Raw genomic sequence first — 19,043 nt, 5'->3', positions numbered from 1 at the left:
GGTGTAACCGTAACTGTAATCATAACTCGGTGAAGAAGGGGAAGGTCAAAATCAGCGCAAAAGACACCTTGAATCCCAACACTGTTTCACACCACGAACGCTGTATACCGACTTTGTAACGTAGTATCACTCGAGTGTTTGGTGCGGTATGGTGGATTGCCGGGTTGTTGGAAGTCAAAAATCTTTTTCGAAGGTCCTGAGTATTAGCAAGTTAAGAAGTTGTAAAAACTGTTTGTGGTATGAAAATTCAACTTCCCAGCCGAGGAAAATCAAGGACAATCTTTTCTTCCCTGGTGGTGGGTGGGTGGTTTAGAAAAAATCGTCGGTATCCACGCCTCGAATAGCCGCCTCATCGGGCTCTGAGTTCCTCGTACATACTGATACGTCACTTATACACGCTCGTAAACGGCACCTCTTCGGTTGACGTTGGTGTTTGATAATCCTAGCAGTGGAATTGCAAGCCTCAATGGTTCGGAAAGTGTGCGCGGTTTCCGTCGTTTTCGATAGCTACGATTATATATGTGTACAGTTATAGCCACCAAAGGTGACACAAAACGATCATTGATTCTCCGATTAATTGTCAGACAAAAGGCAGAACCCTGTACTATGGCCCCAGAAATCTTGTGCAAGTGGATGTGGCGCTTATTCTCCTTTATTTTTACGTTGATTCAAACGACAATTGCGAGGATTCTACTTGGAATTGAGTGTTACTCAAAATCGGAACAACCGATTGCTCGTCGGGCATCGACATCGCGTGCCGATAACAAACTTTGCCGCAATAGGTGCGTGGGCAACAACAGCAAGGGCACTGGTTTTAGTGACGGTGAAAATTCTGCCTCAGACTATACCGGCAACGTTCATAAAAATACAGTCGATACTGCACGTGAATCGGTAATTGGGAAACTCAAAACTCGCACGGCGAAGACGGGTTCAAGAAAGCAAAAAACACTCAACGGCCCGTCGGGACTGCCGTTTCTCGGTTGTCTTCACTTGCTGGGAGGACCAGGCGGACCTTTTCAAGCATTCACTGAGATGAGCCGCAAGTACGGCGAAATCTACACCCTCAAGCTGGGATCCTTCAGATGCGTCGTCGTCAGCAGTTACCGCCTCATCAAGGAAGTCTTGGTCACTAGGGGCAAGGATTTCGGTGGTCGGCCAAACTTTCTTCGGTTCCACGAATTATTTGGCGGTGACCGCAATAACTGTGAGCTTTAATCTACATGTAACATCTTTTATGTCGCAGTTAATCAACGCTGTGGCAAACCAAATTCCTATACATAAGTATAACGTAGAAAGAGCAAAGAAGAAATTAAGACCATACGGTTTATTTTTTGCCACCTTGGTGTTAGAAATCCGATCTCTTTATCGCTATGCGGAATTCGAACTCCAATAGAATCAGATCGCTGAATATTATAACACACACCGCGTTTTATAAGGTTAGCATCTCGGGACGTACGTTCTTTATACTTTCAAAGAAATTGTTCAGAGTTTTGATGCTAGGCATCGAGGTATAGAAGAACATGTTAAACGCATTTGTCGCGTGATCTCAATTCGGCCGTCTTTGAATTCTCGTATACGGTTTAAAAATTGTAATTTCTGTGCACGAGCTGCTAAATTATACCTGAGTAGTTCTGTACCAAACCGCACACTTTTGAGCCAAAATCTGTATCGACATTTTCGAATTTCACCAGAGTTCTTGAATATGTTGTTTTTGTCGAATTTTAGCGTTAATATTTTCGGATTTATATAGGATTGAAGAATTCGAAGAAACGACAAAACTAATTATATTTAGTGTAGATAATGATGAAACCCTCAACTAAATACACGTCTTGTATGTGAATCTCGCTATATAATAGCTTTGAAACGAGCCCTATCAGGACCCAGCCGTACGACGAATAGGTCCGGACATATAAGCGTTTGAACGTCACCGTGCTCCAAAGGTTTGCCGTTTTTTCAAATCCTTCTACCCCACGTGAGTTAGACAATATTATTACTAAGATTCTGCGAAAATCTAGAAAAATGTATTTCTACAAAAAAGACGTTTTCACGTATTTTTGTGAAATTCGAAAATCGGTTTGACGGGGAATGATTCATCTACTCCATAGATGTCAGTCACTTAATTTTTGGTACTTCTCTCTAATTTCATTTGTCTGAGAAATATTGACTATCAGACCTATGTAAATGTTTGTAACAATTATGCGATATACTTGCTTGCTATCAACGGAATGCTCAACTAGTCTCTGGTTGCACGCACACACATATATATATGTACATATATATATACATGCTTTTACATTTCACAAGACGCGGGATAGTTTGGCGGACATCGCACGTAAGAGTTCCGCGAATTGCTCGAGCGAAAGCGGAGATGTAGATGTAATTACGTACACGTCAGAAGAGAATCTTAGTGAAGGATAATCCAGGACCTAGACATCACGTCCGTTGCAGCACCTATCGCACTCGTTTATTAGGCTAGGTAAATTTTATTTATAACCATAATAATTTTGTACCCATGCGTCGTACGATGTTACATGCGCAATTCAGAAACCATATCGAATTACAAAATGCGATACGAAGTAAACAAAAAAAAAAAAAAGATACAGGATAGGTACTTGAAACAACTTAATTGTGCTAGTGTCAACTTAGAGAAGAAAACCATATTTAAAGATAGAAAAACAAAAGGCTCTCGCAAACACGTCGCGTGTACCATATTACTTTTGCACTCGTTTATTGCGAATCTTCTTACGTATTATATTTTTCTGTTACTTATCTTCTAATATTCTGCGGTAACAATTCCGTTGGACGACCTACGACGTTAAGAGCAATATTGCAAATGAAATTTCAAACATAGTCGACGACTAAATAGATTTGGCATATTTGTCATCATTCCAAAGGGACGATTGGTGTGGCGCGATTTTTACAACTTCATCAACAACGATTCATTCGCTGATGCTAAAATTTTGCTATCGGTATTTGCATTATAAATTATACCTGCTATAAAATATTTCAACGTTTCACATAAGCAAGTCAAGCAAGTTCTTCTCCCTTTTCCAAATAACGAATATGCTTCTGAGCTTCTGGAGTCAAATGGAAAATGCTCGCGTTGCAGTTAAGCGACATGGCGTTGTGCGTGAGTCATTGACTCGGCATAGCCATGACAGCATATTTCGAATCGTTGTCAATGTTATTCATTGTACGCGGCTGCGGTATTTGCGAATGTCTTTATAGTTCTGGTCAGTTCACCGCGCCTTTTATAACATCAAGCAGCCTAGACATCTATTTTTCGGTTTTTTGTACATATTTTTTCAACTAATTAGCATCGATACAATCCTTTGTCAGTATAGTTAATTTCTACTCGCGTATGTTACAATAAATTTAGAATTGAATTCTCTGCTAAAAAATGGAAAGAATACTGTGCAAATCTCTATGTCATATTTTCAGCTTGTATCGTTGATGAATCATTTTTCACGCAAAATGATACCGATATAAAAAAGTTGCCAAGTACATAATAGTATACAAGAGCTTGACAGTGTATTATCGACTTCATTTTTGATATTTAAAGCACAATCTATTGCATTTTAAAAATGAATTGGAGGCAACAAATCTGTGATTTATATAAAAAGACGCTTATTGTTAGCATAGAGATAACCGACCAACGAATTTTCCAGTGGATGATCTTTGTTTTAATCGATAATTTCATTATTTCTCAAGTAAGACAACCTAATAGTTTATGTTTATGTTCTCAAGGACAGACTTATAGAGAATGTTTTCAACTGGGACATCACAGGTGTATGCCATTCATAGAAAAAAATCGAAGCGATATTACGTATCTTATCAAGATCTATAAAAAGTTGTTTACGTAAATTTCCATATCTCAAACTCCTATCGAGATATTTGAAAAAACGGAACGTAAAATTTGATTGTTTATCGCTTTCACTTGGACGAGGTCCGACTTGAAAACATAAAAAAACCAAGAGATTCTCTTACTTAAGACATAAATTATGGATCAAAACCAAAATTAATCCCCAAGTACTCTCGTTTGTCGGCCAATTAAGTCAGAAATATCGGGATTATATAGTCAATGTAATTTTTCCGTGTATTTTGAATATTATAACATCTGCTTCGTTTAAAAAACGCCTGGCCTGTTAAAATTCTTCAATACTCCCCTCAGCCCATCACAAATTTGTGCGTACATGTAAATTTTTTTGGGAACGATCGGTTTTGCCCCGCTCTCCAGGTTTTTTCTTTGAGCACTTTCGTTTTTTGTAATCTTGCCCCGCGTTTCCCTACACTTTGTCACCTTATCACCCATTAGCGTGATCTCTTTTCATTTCAGCGCTCGCATTGTGCGACTGGTCAGAGTTACAAAAAACCCGTCGCGCATTGGCCCGCAGTTACTGTTCGCCTCGTAGCGGAAGTGCGCAACAAGGTGATATAGACCGAGTAGCATCGATAGAGACTAATCGTTTGATCGACGTCCTCGGTGCCGATGAGGCGATATCGGTGCGGCGGGGCGAGGAGCCACTAAAGCCGTTGCTGCTGACCGCTGTCGCCAACATGTTCACGAGGTACATGTGCTCCTCTTGGTTCAACTACGCGGATCCGGAATTCCGGAGAACGGTGCGAATATTCGATGAAATATTCTGGGAAATTAACCAAGGTCACGCGATCGACTTTCTCCCGTGGTTGAGCCCTTTTTACGAAAATCACATGAACCGCTTGAGGACTTGGGCAACGGATATCCGCTCTTTCATCCTCGAGAAGATCGTAAACGTGCGCCGTTCGAGGCTGGATCCGAAGAACGAGGTCCCCCGGGATTTCACCGACGCGCTACTCCTCCACCTCGACTCTCCGGACACGAGCCTGTCCTGGGACCACGTAATCTTCGAGCTCGAGGACTTCTTGGGCGGGCATTCGGCCATAGGCAATCTGGTCATGCTGGTTCTGGCTCACGTCGTCAGACATCCCGAGGTCCAGGCAAGGATTCAAGCGGAATGCGACGCCGCTCGACAACGACGGAATCACCGGCTTGCGGATCTTGCCGACAAGCCCCAGATGCCCTACACGGAGGCCGTTATGTGGGAGACTCTGAGGATCTCGAGCTCCCCGATAGTTCCTCACGTCGCTACGCGGGACACGGAGGTCGACGGGTATGCGATCAGCAAGGACACCGTTGTTTTCCTCAACAATTACGAGCTTAACTTCGGAGAGGCGTACTGGGGCTTAGGGGCGGAAAATTTTAACCCTGAACGTTTCTTGGCCCAGTCGAAGGATCCGGAAAGAGGTTCATGGAGGTTAATCAAACCCGCTCACTTCCTCCCATTTTCTACTGGCCAGAGGACTTGCGTAGGGCAGCGACTTGTTCAAACGTTTACGTTCGCTACTGTGGCCGCGATTTTTTCCAACTACAACGTCGCAGCCGCCGAAGGGGTCACTTCCGAAAATTTAAAAGCTCACCTCACACCAGGGTGCGTCGCTCTGCCGCCAGATACATTTCACCTTGTTCTGACTTCCCGCGATGAGCAGAAAACCCTCCAAGTTTCCGATGAAACATGTCATATCTAGAGAATTGAATTTTTATTAATCATGCCAGGCACATATCAACGATCCCAATTTTTTGAATATTGCGCGATAGTTAATACCGCGCTGCGGCTTGCTATTCATATAGCAAAAAAGGGAAAAATGTCCGGAAAGTATCGTGTTCCGTGTTATGATTCCCCAAAGAAACGACACATCTTTGCGACGTCTTCCGGAAATAGGAACTTTTTTTCGACCTCATGAAACTATTCGTAAGACCATCTGGAGACGTCCTCTGGATATTAATTCTCTTTTTCGCCATGTGCCAATAGGTATAATATCATGTGCCACTACGAATATTCTAAAACACATGGGTATATAACACATGTGATATAAAATTTGAAGACGATGAAAAAAACACAAATAAATGTAGGTAGAAAATGCGCTTTCAGCCATTTAGCAATCGTAATATGTAGTATAACGAGCACGCTTGGTATACATATACTTTAGTAAAAGCTGTATGTGTACGTATGTATGTATGTACATACCATGATGGTTCAAATGATTAGAGCGAACATCGCTTTAATTAGAAGCATGAAGTATGTTCTATGTTTCGAACGCAGCCAGGTATGTTTTGGCAAACCGTACAGTTCGACTGAATTTTCATTTATGTTTTGTTAAAACTGTAATCGTGAGTACAACATACATATTGGATGTGTTCGGTAAAATTAAGTATTGCTATATTCATATGATAACTGTTAATACCTCGTAGTTAGGACATTTTATGTTTATGTACAGATTTTGTAAGTACAGATACGCGACGTATATTATAATGTACTACTATTTATGCTAAAACCAATTTCTAATCTTTTATTGAGTTTTACTACGAAATGATGAGCGCCAAGTAGGTTTTAAAAATTTTGTAGGTAAATTTTTTTTGTACAACTTTCGCCTTTCAGTTGCAGACCGAAGATTTTATCGCGATAAGCTTGTAAGAAATTCGTAAGCAGTTTAGTCAGAGGATGTTGTACTGTATCTCGAAACGTCAAACAATCCGACGACGACTAATTATAACATTTCCAATTTGCGTGATATCTGATAATCTATATTCATGAGCAATTTTTCGTAATCTGCAAACTACGCCTAATAAATCTTTCTTCGGAACGCCGATTAAACTAATCCGCAGCGTTTATCCACTCTGTGGTTAATTGTTTCTCTTTACATAGAAAACGTCATTATCGATGATGCGTTAATCTGCTAAGATTGTCTTATGTCACATGATACAGTTACAGTCGAATAAGTACTTTTTTTTTTGTAAATAAACATTTATTGTTCATACTTTTGTAACATTAACCCAATCGGAATAGCTACACTATAAATTTCATCTTTCTTAGAATTCGAATAAAAAGAAATCCAAAATTTTATAGCTAGATTTCGCAGAGCGTTCGCGGCAAATATTCATACTCTTCAGTAGAACCTCGATTATCCGAACCAATTGGGACCGAGACAAGTTCGGATAATCGAAACGTGGGTTTTTTGAGACGAGATCATGAACAACACGTTTTGACATAAAAACAGTACTTACATATGTATTAAAATTTGACATACGTATTAACGTTGAAATATATATATATATTTTAAACACCTGTACAGTCGAATGCCTTTTTTTATATTTTTTTTTTTTAAATCATCAATATTATATAGACGAACGGCTGTAACCCGTTTTTGCATGTCCGCGATTCTCGCAAAGATACATTGTTGCTGACGGCGATGGCAGCTAGCAACAATGTATCTTTCGCGCCAACGTTCGGACAATTGAGCGTTCGGATAAACTAACAATAAGTCATCGTTCGGATAATTGACGGTTCGGATGATCGAGGTTCGGATAATCGAGATTCTACTGTATATTACTGCATGATAATAGAAAAATTTCAGCTGATTCCTATCATAATGTCGGCACAGCAGTCGTGATTGGAATTTTATAGAATCATTGCCACCTCGTTGACTGAAGGAAGTAGTAACTATCGGTAGGTAAAGTTGTTGCGTAGCCTGTACGCAGCCGTCGGTGACGTGCACACATGAACACAGGACTGCCCTGAGAAGTCACACATAAGCCCATATAAGCTTACAAGTCAACGCCGGGGCGAACCTTGGCGGTAAAAATCTTGTCAGCCATTGTCAGGCGTCACGTCAATATTATCTGCGTGACAACAGACAGGGCGATTGCAACAACGGTCAACGGTAATGTTTGGACGATAAATAGGATTAACGTTACATTACGATTGATAAGATATCATGTTAAAACCTGTTCAACCGTATGGACTCGACCCGCAGGTGCAGCAACCTGCAACTTAACCGTTAGCATATTGAATATTGGATTACCTAACCTCAAAAATGACCGGGTACGAAGAGGATCGTGACGAAAAGTATTCGAGCTCGATCTCATTTTACTTTTTCTCACCGTTTATTTTCAAATTTTCGTTATTTATGTTATATTAAATACTGCAAGACTAAGAATCGTTACTAACGTGTTAAATACAATTTGCAGAGACGAAAAAATGACAACCAGGAATGGGGCAACCAAGCTGAAAAAGTTAAGAGACCTGCTGAGGACAGCAACTGTAGGTACAGACAAGAAAGGGATTGACGCCTATATAGTTGGATCGGAAGATTCTCATCAGTCCGAGTACCTGGCACCAAAAGATCAGCGCAGATCATTCATCTCTGGATTTAGTGGTTCGGCTGGAATGGCAATTATAACTCAAGATCAAGCTCTGCTGTGGACAGATGGGCGATATTTTGCGCAGGCTACAAAAGAATTGGATCCACCTGAAGCATGGACGCTGATGAAGGAGGGAGTCGCCGGCACTCCTACACAGGGCTCTTGGCTTGCTTCAAATTTATCCGCAAACTCAAATGTCGCTGTTGATCCAAATTTGATAAGTAATATGGCGTGGTCAGCCATAAATGCCAGCCTTGTCGCAGCTGGACATAGTTTCCTCGCACTGGAAAAAAATTTTGTAGATTTGGTTTGGGGACCAGACAAACCAGGCATGCCATCCAATAAAATAGTAGCTCAGCCCTTGAAATATACCGGAAAAACAGCAGGAGAAAAAGTAGGGCTTTGCCGCAAAGCTATGAGAGAGGAAAGTGTAACTACACTGGTTGTAACGGCTCTTGATGAAGTCGCTTATCTTCTTAATTGGAGGGGAAGCGACATTCACTACAATCCTGTATTTTTTGCTTACGTAGTTGTTACACTGGATGAACTGCACATTTTTGTTGATGAGTTGAAGCTTACGCAGGAAGCAAGGCAACAGCTTAAAGATGAGGGTGTGGACCCACAATATCATCCATATGACACAATTGGCACGTATTTGAAAGAAAGAAGTACTGCTAGTGACGAAAAGACTTGGATCAGTAACAGCTCCAGCTATGCGCTGCACAGCAATTGTGGCTCAGGAGAGATGCATAATAAACTGCATACCAACATCACGCCTATTTGTATAATGAAAGCCATTAAGAACCCTACAGAAATAGAAGGAATGAAGAAAGCTCATCTTAAAGATGGTGTTGCTCTTGTAAAATACTTTGCCTGGCTGGAAGAAATGGTTAAAAGTGGTGAATCACCAGTTACTGAACTTTCTGGTGCTGCTCAACTAGAAAAGTTCAGAGCGTAAGTATTAGTATATGTTTAATGAAATTTATTGCTGCATGATCTTGTAAAGTGTCGTTTATATCCGGATTGTTGGCAAAATTACAACATACATTGTGGAACACGTGCTTGGAAAGTTTGATTTTTAAAGTCTGTAGATCGTATGTTAAGTACCGAAAAACAAGATTCATGCATGCGCACTTTCATATAACCTAATTTTACACACTGTTCCCCTTGGTGCATTTCCAATCAAACTTTGCGCGCCGATATCTTGTTGTGATATATGCAGATCGACGATTATCTAACTTGTGTGATTACAACATTCGCGTTTTGCTCATGCTACAAGCTACACTTGTTCGGATCTCGCCTATTTTCTGCGCTTGTCACACAATAAACTTTTATTGTCCACATATTTCAAACCATACTGATCACTAGAAATTTTACCAAAATAGGGAACAAGCAGATTTCATTGGACCGAGCTTTTCCACTATTTCGGCAGTTGGACCACACGGTGCTATTATCCATTACGCACCTAGTCCTGAAACGGACACTCCTATCAATGACCGGGAGTTTTATCTTTGTGATTCCGGTGGCCAATACCGCGATGGGACTACCGATGTTACTCGAACCGTGCATTTTGGATCGCCTACCGCTTTTGAGCGAGAATGTTTTACACGCGTTTTCAAGGGACAGTGTGCTCTGGCAAGTGCTATTTTTCCTACAATGATCAAGGGCAACTATCTGGATATTTTGGCACGCAAAAGCCTGTGGGAAGTTGGGTAAGGTAGCTCTTCTTCCAGTTAAGCAGAAAAATAGAAAAATCTGCGCAAAAGTGATCCATATTGAATTCTTGATTCTGTTAGGTTGACAAGATTTAATATATGGTTATGAAAACAGGCTAGACTATTTGCATGGCACTGCACATGGAGTTGGTGCATATTTGAACGTTCACGAGGGACCAATGGGTATTTCATGGCGTCCGCATCCCGATGACCCTGGTTTACAGGTCGGGATGTTTCTCTCCAACGGTAAGAGGTGTAAAATCAATTCATGAAGAAGATCAAGTAATATGCACGACTTGAAATCATTTAGAACCAGGATACTACGAGGATGAAAAGTTTGGCATCCGCCTGGAGGATATAGAAGTCATTGTGGAAACAGCTACCCCATACAATTTTAAATCTCGAGGCTTCCTCACCTTTGAGTGTGTCACCTTGGTCCCTATACAGAGCAATTTACTAGATACATCTCTTCTCACTGATCAGGAGGTATGTATTTGGGCTATATTGTCCAGTGATACTGAAGCTAGTCGATCATCATCAATTCACAAAAACTTTTTGCATGAAGTGATTCTCGTTGAGAAAACACCTGATTGAACCGTGTTTTAACAATTCTGATGCTTGTCCGCTGAATTGAGTAACGTTGCGATGAAAACATATATATCGTCACATAGCTTCAGCGTTGTTATCTTCCAGTATTCTCATCGGTTTTTTTAATATTCGCAAATTTCTCATACCGTTTAGAGAGGAGAGGGGCACAGAACTTACTTCTGCAATTATTATTCTTATAGATTGCCTACTTAAATTGTTATCACGCTGAGTGTCTGAAAAAAGTGGGTCCTCTGTTGCAAGGAGAAGCCAACCGGCAAGCCCTGTCTTGGCTACGACGTGCAACGGTACCGATAACCAGATAACAATTGTTTCGTAAAAACGACAATTCTTACAATGTCGGCATAAGAATGACATGTAAATACCAATTACTTTTGAGCATTGTATTATATTCCATTATCAGATGTTCAAAACTTATTTCCAATCTTACTTTACAATGTTGAAAAATACCCAGTCAATTTTGAATAATTGAGCACTAGATATACTATCAAGCTTACCAAATCCATCAATACAAGCCAAATTCAAAAGAGATGTTATCATTGGAGCATATTGCACATTCATATTCGTCTGATAATGATGCTTTTTTCCTCCCAATATAATTTCAGTGGAAAGATTAATGGATATTGATTATGAATCCGAATCATCCAGGACTACATCTCCATGTATTAATCTGTCCACTAGAGAACTTTCCTTTCATCCTCAGGATTGATGGTATGATAATAACCTCCTTTTTTTTTTCCTTCAGGCTATATTTTTTCTCTGAGACAAGTGCCTATGAATCCGACAATCTGTGGCAAATTTGTGTGATCGACTTTGATGAGAGTTTCCAAATTCCTTGATTTAAACACAAATGAATCAAGTAAGCGACTGCTGATTATGATTATTCAAAAGTATAAATAGGAATTTTATCATTTTTTGCTATGATTATATCGTAAAATTAAAATTGGAAAGAATACGAAATTAATTTTTTCACGGATATTCGGTAAATAGTGAATGATTTTTTTTTTTTTTTTAATCGCCCCTTTGAATTGTTTGCGTTTGCGTGGATAAATAAAGGCCACAGGTTCGGCTACCGGATTGGCGGGTAGTTATTTGATAGTTATTCGCTCTCCCGTGTCTTAAGCCACAGATGCTACCGGATTGGTCAAATTCAAACAACCGTATTGAAAAAAATCATTAAATTAAAATTTCAGAGAAAATGGTAAAAACCAAGTTCGAAAGCAATATTTACATCTCATTGATTTAATGCGAAGCATAAAAGCGATTTACGAATCATCTGAACGTATCTGTAATGTTTGTCTTGAAATCGTCCATGCGATTGGGTGATGTTACGTATGGTTCGTACTTGGAGCATATACACATCATTCACACGTAACTACATGAATAGAGGATTGTTCTGTCCAGCGTGGCAGTTCAGTGAGCGTGGCGCGATATGAAACAGTGGAATCGCCACGCCATCTTATAGGGACAACGACACCTGTCATGTCATTTTCTTAACTAGTCAAGTGTTGTTCCATGGGAACGTGTCCAATCGCGGTTGGCGCGCTGTTATTAATGAAATTGAATTGATTTGTTATGAAAGCTTGTGTGACTTTCACAAATAGTTTTCATTTTTAAATCGCCCGCGCATAAAGTAGATCGTCGCCCTATAAGATGGCTGCCATGCGCTCAGTCAACTTGAGCCGAGCTGCTAGCAGCAAAGCCTAGGCGATCGTCTATCCAGTGTGGTTACCTATCAGTGATGCACATAGCTATGCTGCCACCGAGGGTACCAATCGGGAGAGAGAAGGGCTTGGGGCGAGCGCCGTCGCGGTGGAAACATCAACTTTTTACCCAAACTCTAGCTTGAACAATTTTTTCGTGGAGTCGAAAATAAGCGATCGGTTGAAACAACAAGAGTCGAGTTGGGTTACTTTGGCACTGCCAACGGGATTGAACTTCGCTCTATTGTCGCCAGGGCCGTAGGTCCGGTGCAAACAGTAAGCAAACAGTCGAGGAAACCCGACTCTCAACTCGATTTGTACCCTCGGTGGAAACATAAGTATAGTCATGAAGGAAGCATTGCATACCGCATCGCATAAGTGTAAACGGCTTCGAGAAGGAAAGAAGTATTAAAATTACGTCCCTCCTTTGTCTAGCAGACTGTGATTGGTCAACTCTCGCCAGGCACTCCGCGCACTCGCGCTCGTAGCACAGGCCGTCGGTACCTGAACTTGGCTGCGTCTTGTATTCTTCATTGCACGCTTGTACGTATGTATGCCTTGCCTTTTAAAAGATTATGCTCCGCATTTACCGTGGTGTGAGTTTTTCAATTTAAAAAAAAAAATTAAACCATCATATTGCCAGTCCCTGAATAATCGATACACGTAACAACTGATACTGCCATTGTATCAATGATTCTGTTCGACGTAATCGCTTGCTTGTCAACATTCCATCAAGCCGCGAAAGTTCACGGACAAAGCAGGTTTAACAAATCCATAACCTCCACACCTTATTATTCGGATTATGTCAACTTACAATTAGTGCCCGGGGCATTCAATTACGATAGGTATGCTACTGCCGTAGAAGGAGAAGGCATGTAGTCCTTCTACATTCGTCTCACTTATCTACTTGAGGACGTTTCTTCACTGCCGATGCTATGCGTGGTTTAAGGTCCGTATCAACCAATACAATAATATAAATACGGCCTTACTCCATCCATTTTGGAGGGTGTCCGGACTCCTCTACCATGTTATACACGTTCTCTGCTCCAAACCAGTTGATGGCGCCATCCTAAACAGTGGTTGTAAACCGTGAACTAATCATGTGTCAACAGGTTGCGTATTGTGAAACGTACTGCAAGATGAATCCATCACGTTTGTATTTTAGTAACGTATAAATTGTGAGTTTGATTAGAAAGAAAATTAATATGCTGAAAGAGGGATCACAGGCTCCATCGAAATGACTCAAATACCCACGAATCAATTAGAATTATATTAATTTGGAGGTGTGAGTTGAAAGTGCGTACGCAATTAGCGCCAGCCACAATTGATAAATCCTATGAGACCCGTTAAAGCCAAATCCTAATACAATTTGCCGCCGTTCAACATACTTACAATTAGAATAACCCCGTCATCATCGGTTAAGTGGAACACGGTTGCGCTCTTTTAATACTATCAACCAACTAATCTCTGCAATCAGAGTTGTTTGGGGTCCTATTAATAATCAATAGATGGAATAAGAGTGAATATATTCCGAGCCCATTGTGATTTTGTCAATACATTGTGGGAATTGGCAATGACAGCCTCACTTCCTGGGTCGCGTCGATTGAATAATTTTTATACGTAAACATTTCGTGTATGTTCCAAAAGCAAGCTGAATATCCTATACTCATTATGGAAATATTAGGTTGGTTGCATGTCCACTGTAGCCTTTTTTTTTTACAATTACATCGTCATGCAGTAACTAAAATAATCGATACCGTTCAAATTTTCATTTAAATTTCAACATTTTTTATACAACATATAGATATATTATTTCTTAAACGGGAAGTATAGAACGATTCGAGTGTGAATGACAACTAAGTCACAATCATGCGTAAGTAATCGATTGATTACTGTAATACGTGTATTTTATCATATAATTGTAACATGCTTGTACGTCGAATCCGGCCGGGTGAACAAATCGATTGAACGAAAATCGACTACTTATTTGGAGGTGTATGATGTCGTATGTGTCGCACGAGTATCCTGAGTTCTTAGTCCCGCCCATTTGCCCTGTGCAAAACCCGGGGAAACCTATCATAATCAAAAGCAATACTTCTAGATTTTGCGTGTCCGACACACACCAGAATCGCACAGCTGCTTACTCGCACCATCTGTCGCATCTGTGTGCTGTATGTACAACTCATACTAATACGCATCGTCGTTTACACATACAGTGCGCATGCAGATGTACATTTTCAAACAACGGAGTGGGAGCTTCAATGACGCGGCGCATGCGCGCACTGAACTGCGTTTCATGAATGAACGAAACGAACGATCAACGGGCCGATCGACAGAACCAGCTAAGGAAGGACCGATGAAGCGAGAAAACGCTCGCATCTACGAACCGGCGGATCTGCCCACGCGGAAACTGCATTGCGTGACCCAAGGTGTTCCCCGCCTTATTAGGGAGGTTCACCACTTTTTACAAAGATCTTAAACCGCGTACTGGCTTCACCCGTTTTGCACTCACAAACGGTTTGCCCGCACATCGTTCGTGCGTATCAACTTTGTTCGTTCTTGAAATTTCGTGTTCGCGCGCGAATAATTGTGTTCGGGCCATTTGTGGTAACCATAGTGAGCCATTCAAAATTAGGATGTCGTTAAAGACACGTCCTAACTGAGCGATGTTCCACGCGAAAATCCGCTTTGCTACGGAATTATTCGTAAATTTTTAGATGGCTTGGGAGAAAACGAATGTCAAAGGTAAACTGTGATGAATCGAGCCGTGGAGAGCAATCACGAGATAAATCAGAACTGTAAAGTCCAAATTGCTCGTGAAAAATGGAAGATATCACTAAAAAAAATTTTTGGAATATATTTCGACTACATTGATTACGAATACAGCGCCGTACCTAGGGGTAGGTGAGCGTGGCGCTTGTCCAGAGCGCCCTTCTGCAAGGGGCGCCGTTCCACGGGAAGCTAGAGAAAAAAAAATCTGCGAGGTCAACCCCGATGCTTCGGGCGTCTAAAAATCTATCTCTCCTTTTTGCACAATATAGATATGAGTCGGAGTAGCTAACATGTAATCGTGCACCCGGTACTCACACTTGAGTGCAAAGACCCAATGCGATTCCACGCTAACAAATTTCACCGTGTGGCGCCATTACTGTCAGTTCAATCTTTCTACCGTCTCTGCCAATAAAAAATCAATAATGGTACTTGTATTGTGTTACAAGTGCGGAAAGTGGGCTATGTCCAACGATTGTAAGGTTAGCAGCGTGAGCCGAAAAGGCGAGTGCGTAATGACACGAGTCAGAGTTCGCCCATTCGCACGTGTGACGACGCGTTATTTTTTCCAATACCTGTCAACGAAAGTTGAATGCCAGCGCATAAAATTATGGCCAGGTAACTTACGCTCATTTGTATAAGGGTGTAAAATTGAACTGTTTAAAAGTGCTCATGCGCCAAAGAAGGCCTTAATGTGTAAAAGCCAACGTCGTTTTACCGCACTCTTCGGAAATGGGGCACAATTTACGCACGCTCCACAGGTTTCGAAAATTGAACCTACCGCGCAGGCGCCGGAAAAAAGTATCTTTGCAACCGTGGTGAACGAAATGAGAGTAATTTCGTGCTAGATAAATTTTTTATTTATATCATTGATTGTACACATTGTGTTAGGGTAATTTCGGTTGTTTTTCTTGTATTTCGATTCGCGTAATCTGAATGTCAGAGTTAAATTGTCCGCGAATGGCCTCCTTCTACGTGATAAATAGTTTAATCGTTTATACCGCTTTGGTGGCTAAACTGTTAGTGGTATCGAAAAGAATGACAAAATAACAATTTTTAGTCTTGATTTATGATAGTAATTATTTCATACAGCTGTCTCCAATGTTCAATATACGTAGTTACCAATACCAATGATTGTAAAACATTCAATGACAGACAGAGTGACGAACTAAAAAGGATATAGAGTTGTATATCTCGATCTCAAATATTTCCGTAACTATTGAGGGTGAAAAAAGTATACAACGACAAAACCAGTTTCGTGGAAAATTTCAAGACGAACAATTGTTTTCTTAAACTTTTGTCTGTAGCACTTGTGTATTCGCTGCTATAGTGAGATAAACGATGTAATTGTTTCCGACAAAAAACCGGGCCATTTCAGGAACAACTATGTTCTAGGCATAGGTTTCTCTTAACAATAAATATTGTAAAAAAAAAAAATCTATAGATTGAACCTCATTCCGTATATTTGAGTGTATTTAACGCATGGAAATTTTTTTATCGGGATATTTAGAGTTGGGGGCGTTGGTCCTCTAACCAGTCCCAGGCGCCATAATCCGTAACAGGTATATGTACTGCGGTGCGCAGCGCGCGACTATACCAAGGAAGACCGCAAGAGCGCCGGAGAGCAGTCTTTTATACCCCATGCAGGTAAAGGTGATGAAGCTCATTAAACTCCGTATAATAATCAGACGGTAGGAAGGCATTGGTCACCGTCACTCGAAATTTAAGTGAAATTTAAATTCAAATGAGAGCTGATAAATATGGGCTTCCAAGCTGTACGACATCTAGTATCTCTCGGAGCCCGCTTATCCCCACTTATTGTTAGTAATCTACACACTGCGCATAGGTAGAGATGGAAGCTATGCGGTGTACGAGTATATCTATCTATCCTTTAAATTTTTCTTCCCACAGCTTTTATCAATTCGCTATCTGCGTTCAATCTACTCTCGCAACGTCCACGATTGATAAGCATCCCTCAGACTTGGGAGTAAATTCGTCACGCACTGCGTAACCTCGGTTCGCTTAACGCACTGCTGCGAACAGCCGGTGGATCATTCTAGAATTTAGAGTCCCAAAGGGTATGCCAGAATCTCACGGGGGTGAGGTAGGGTAGGATAGGGTACGGTAGGGCAGGGTAGTGTAGGATAGGGTAGGGTAGGGTAGGGTAGGGTAGAGCAGGAGCGTGGCAGTTTGGGGTTGTTAGCAGCAGGCTGCGTCGTTGCTTCTTCCGTCGGTCAAGGGCATTGGCGTCGCGTGACGTCACCCGACGCCGCAGTGACGCAACAGTCACCAGGGGCAACCCGCGGCCCTGGGCATCGTCGCCTGGCAACAACCCCCTCCGGCAAGCAACCCCTTACCGTCACCCTCGCCATATCCCCACCCCCCGATGAACACCGTCGTCGATTTGCTATCACGGGTACTTGTGTGTCGTTCAGGTGTATGTGCCGCATCTACATGCGCAACCTAGGCATATATGTATACGAAAAGACACCCGCGTATCCTACTCGCACCGTATCACCGCACACGGGCACGTATACTTGAGCATACCAGAATATATACCACCACGGACACGTGCCAGTTCTGAATGAATCTCTTTCCCCGCAACCCCCTGCCCGCTCTTATGACCCTAGGTCGGACGGGCACGGCGTTGGGCCGCAAATTCGTCGTGCTTCATATCGCGGTGCTAATGCCAAAAGGGCGTGTAATTTTTTTTTTCGTTGTTAAATGTACCGTAGACTTACTTTCAACATAAATATCGAACAAAAAAAAAAAAAATACTTGCCTGTTTGGCTTTGAAAATTTGTTTTCAATATTTAGCTTTAAAATCAAGTCTACGAAACGATTGGCAATGAAGAAAAAAACTTATACGCCCTTTGTGCTTTAGATAACTCTGTAAAACCAGAAGGACGTATAAAAGTATATAAGCCCTTTTGAAATTAGCATCGCTATATCCCATCACTCACATATATATATATATATGTATATATATATGCGTAATACATACTCGCTAGTTAAATTTAATTTTATCCATGTATTATATTAATTCAGTTTACGGGTGAGTGTTCAATTTTCAAGAACTCGAATTTTCAACCCCGAAATAACGGCGAGTGTTGAAGTTCTAAATTTCAAAAGATCCTTTCTTTCTAATTAACATCATTGACTCGACTGTGTAACGTCTTCCGGAACGGACGAAAAATACGAACCGAGTGTGAACAGGTAACACGATGTGTGCCCAATAGTCAGTTCGAGCAAGGGCTGCATTCGTCATACGGTAATTCGTTAAAATGCCGAATTCAATGGCAGCGTAACATGATTACGAACGCACGGCCGGTCACTTTCAACAACCCCCAACTACCGACCAGCTGGGTAGGAACACAACGATTGTGACGAAGCAACAGGTTTAACCGAGCTGCCGGGGTGTGGCAGTGGGTTTCGAATCTCGTGTTCCGAGATTCTACAGGCATACATACCTATACAACGCATACTCGCCTACATATACATCTGTACAGTACAATCTTCTCTCTAATTGTAAGGTCAAAGCGGCCCTTCGACTCGCTGCAGCACCATCTTCGTCTCTAATGATCCCTACGCAACTGGTCCCCGTGCCAATGACATAAATGTTACTGAATTGGTACAATTCGCCGAAAGTCGATCAAACCTGGATTCGTTAATAGCCAAAAATGGCACGAGCCGTCGCGTTGCGTTGCATGCATCATCGGTACGCATTATACGGATGAGCGGCGCATGCTGAAATCGTAGGTATACTTACTGTTGTACCGTCGCAAGTCCGATGGCCCGTACAGCACACGTCGCCTTAGCCTTTGGGCGAGAGCCGGTGAGCGCAAGTGAGAGGCGCACGCCTCGCATCGTGGCGGAGGAAGCTGACGGCCGGACAGTCAGGGATACGGGGGGGGGGGGGGGGGGGGGATGTCGAGTGGGCGTGGGAGGGATAGAAGGAGAAGGGATCGCGCCGCGGGACCGCGAACTCTGGAGGAGGTCTCATCCCAGTCC

At 41.7% G+C, this 19,043-nt stretch overlaps 2 protein-coding genes across 11 annotated transcripts; both read left to right on the top strand.

Moving 5' to 3' along the window:
* Positions 1–117: 117 nt before the first annotated feature.
* LOC107225283 (cytochrome P450 307a1) lies at positions 118–7,133 on the top strand. The gene is made up of 2 exons (XM_015665695.2): positions 118–1,204; positions 4,337–7,133. The coding sequence occupies exons 1-2, from the start codon at positions 520–522 to the stop codon at positions 5,563–5,565; spliced, it is 1,914 nt and encodes a 637-aa protein (XP_015521181.1). The 5' UTR covers positions 118–519; the 3' UTR covers positions 5,566–7,133.
* A 409-nt stretch (positions 7,134–7,542) lies between these two features.
* Positions 7,543–12,806, top strand: LOC107225301 (xaa-Pro aminopeptidase ApepP). 10 transcript variants are annotated; one of them, XR_006905138.1, is made up of 8 exons: positions 7,558–7,943; positions 8,066–9,193; positions 9,625–9,951; positions 10,070–10,200; positions 10,265–10,440; positions 10,743–10,917; positions 11,306–11,419; positions 12,699–12,806. XR_006905138.1 is itself a non-coding variant. In XM_046744528.1 (7 exons), exons 2-7 carry the CDS (start codon positions 7,912–7,914, stop codon positions 10,863–10,865), a joined length of 1,917 nt encoding a protein of 638 aa, XP_046600484.1. In that variant the 5' UTR covers positions 7,560–7,758; positions 7,852–7,911; the 3' UTR covers positions 10,866–11,091. The 10 variants fall into 10 exon arrangements, 7 of the variants coding, with proteins under 7 accessions (XP_046600486.1, XP_046600484.1, XP_015521210.2 ...); XR_006905136.1 differs by having other exon boundaries at positions 12,702–12,794; XR_006905137.1 differs by lacking the exon at positions 12,699–12,806 and having other exon boundaries at positions 11,306–11,459.
* The last annotated feature ends 6,237 nt before the right edge of the window (positions 12,807–19,043 follow it).

Source organism: Neodiprion lecontei, chromosome 6 (genome assembly GCF_021901455.1).
Source record: "Neodiprion lecontei isolate iyNeoLeco1 chromosome 6, iyNeoLeco1.1, whole genome shotgun sequence".
Lineage (NCBI taxonomy): Eukaryota > Metazoa > Arthropoda > Insecta > Hymenoptera > Diprionidae > Neodiprion > Neodiprion lecontei.
The sequence above is the reverse complement of the archived record's forward strand: the minus strand, read 5'-3'. Positions and strand labels throughout refer to the sequence as shown.

What these genes read in the sequence shown, in the direction of transcription:
- LOC107225283 (XM_015665695.2), top strand. Translation starts at nt 520, where the DNA reads ATGTGTACAGTTATAGCCACCAAAGGTGACACAAAACGATCATTGATT. An exon ending in TGGCGGTGACCGCAATAACT is followed by an intron (nt 1,205 to 4,336) that starts GTGAGCTTTAAT and finishes TTTTCATTTCAG; the next exon opens with CGCTCGCATTGTGCGACTGG.
- LOC107225301 (XM_046744528.1), top strand. Translation starts at nt 7,912, where the DNA reads ATGACCGGGTACGAAGAGGATCGTGACGAAAA. An exon ending in AAAAGCCTGTGGGAAGTTGG is followed by an intron (nt 9,952 to 10,069) that starts GTAAGGTAGCTC and finishes TTATGAAAACAG; the next exon opens with GCTAGACTATTTGCATGGCA. An exon ending in CTCTTCTCACTGATCAGGAG is followed by an intron (nt 10,441 to 10,742) that starts GTATGTATTTGG and finishes TTATTCTTATAG; the next exon opens with ATTGCCTACTTAAATTGTTA.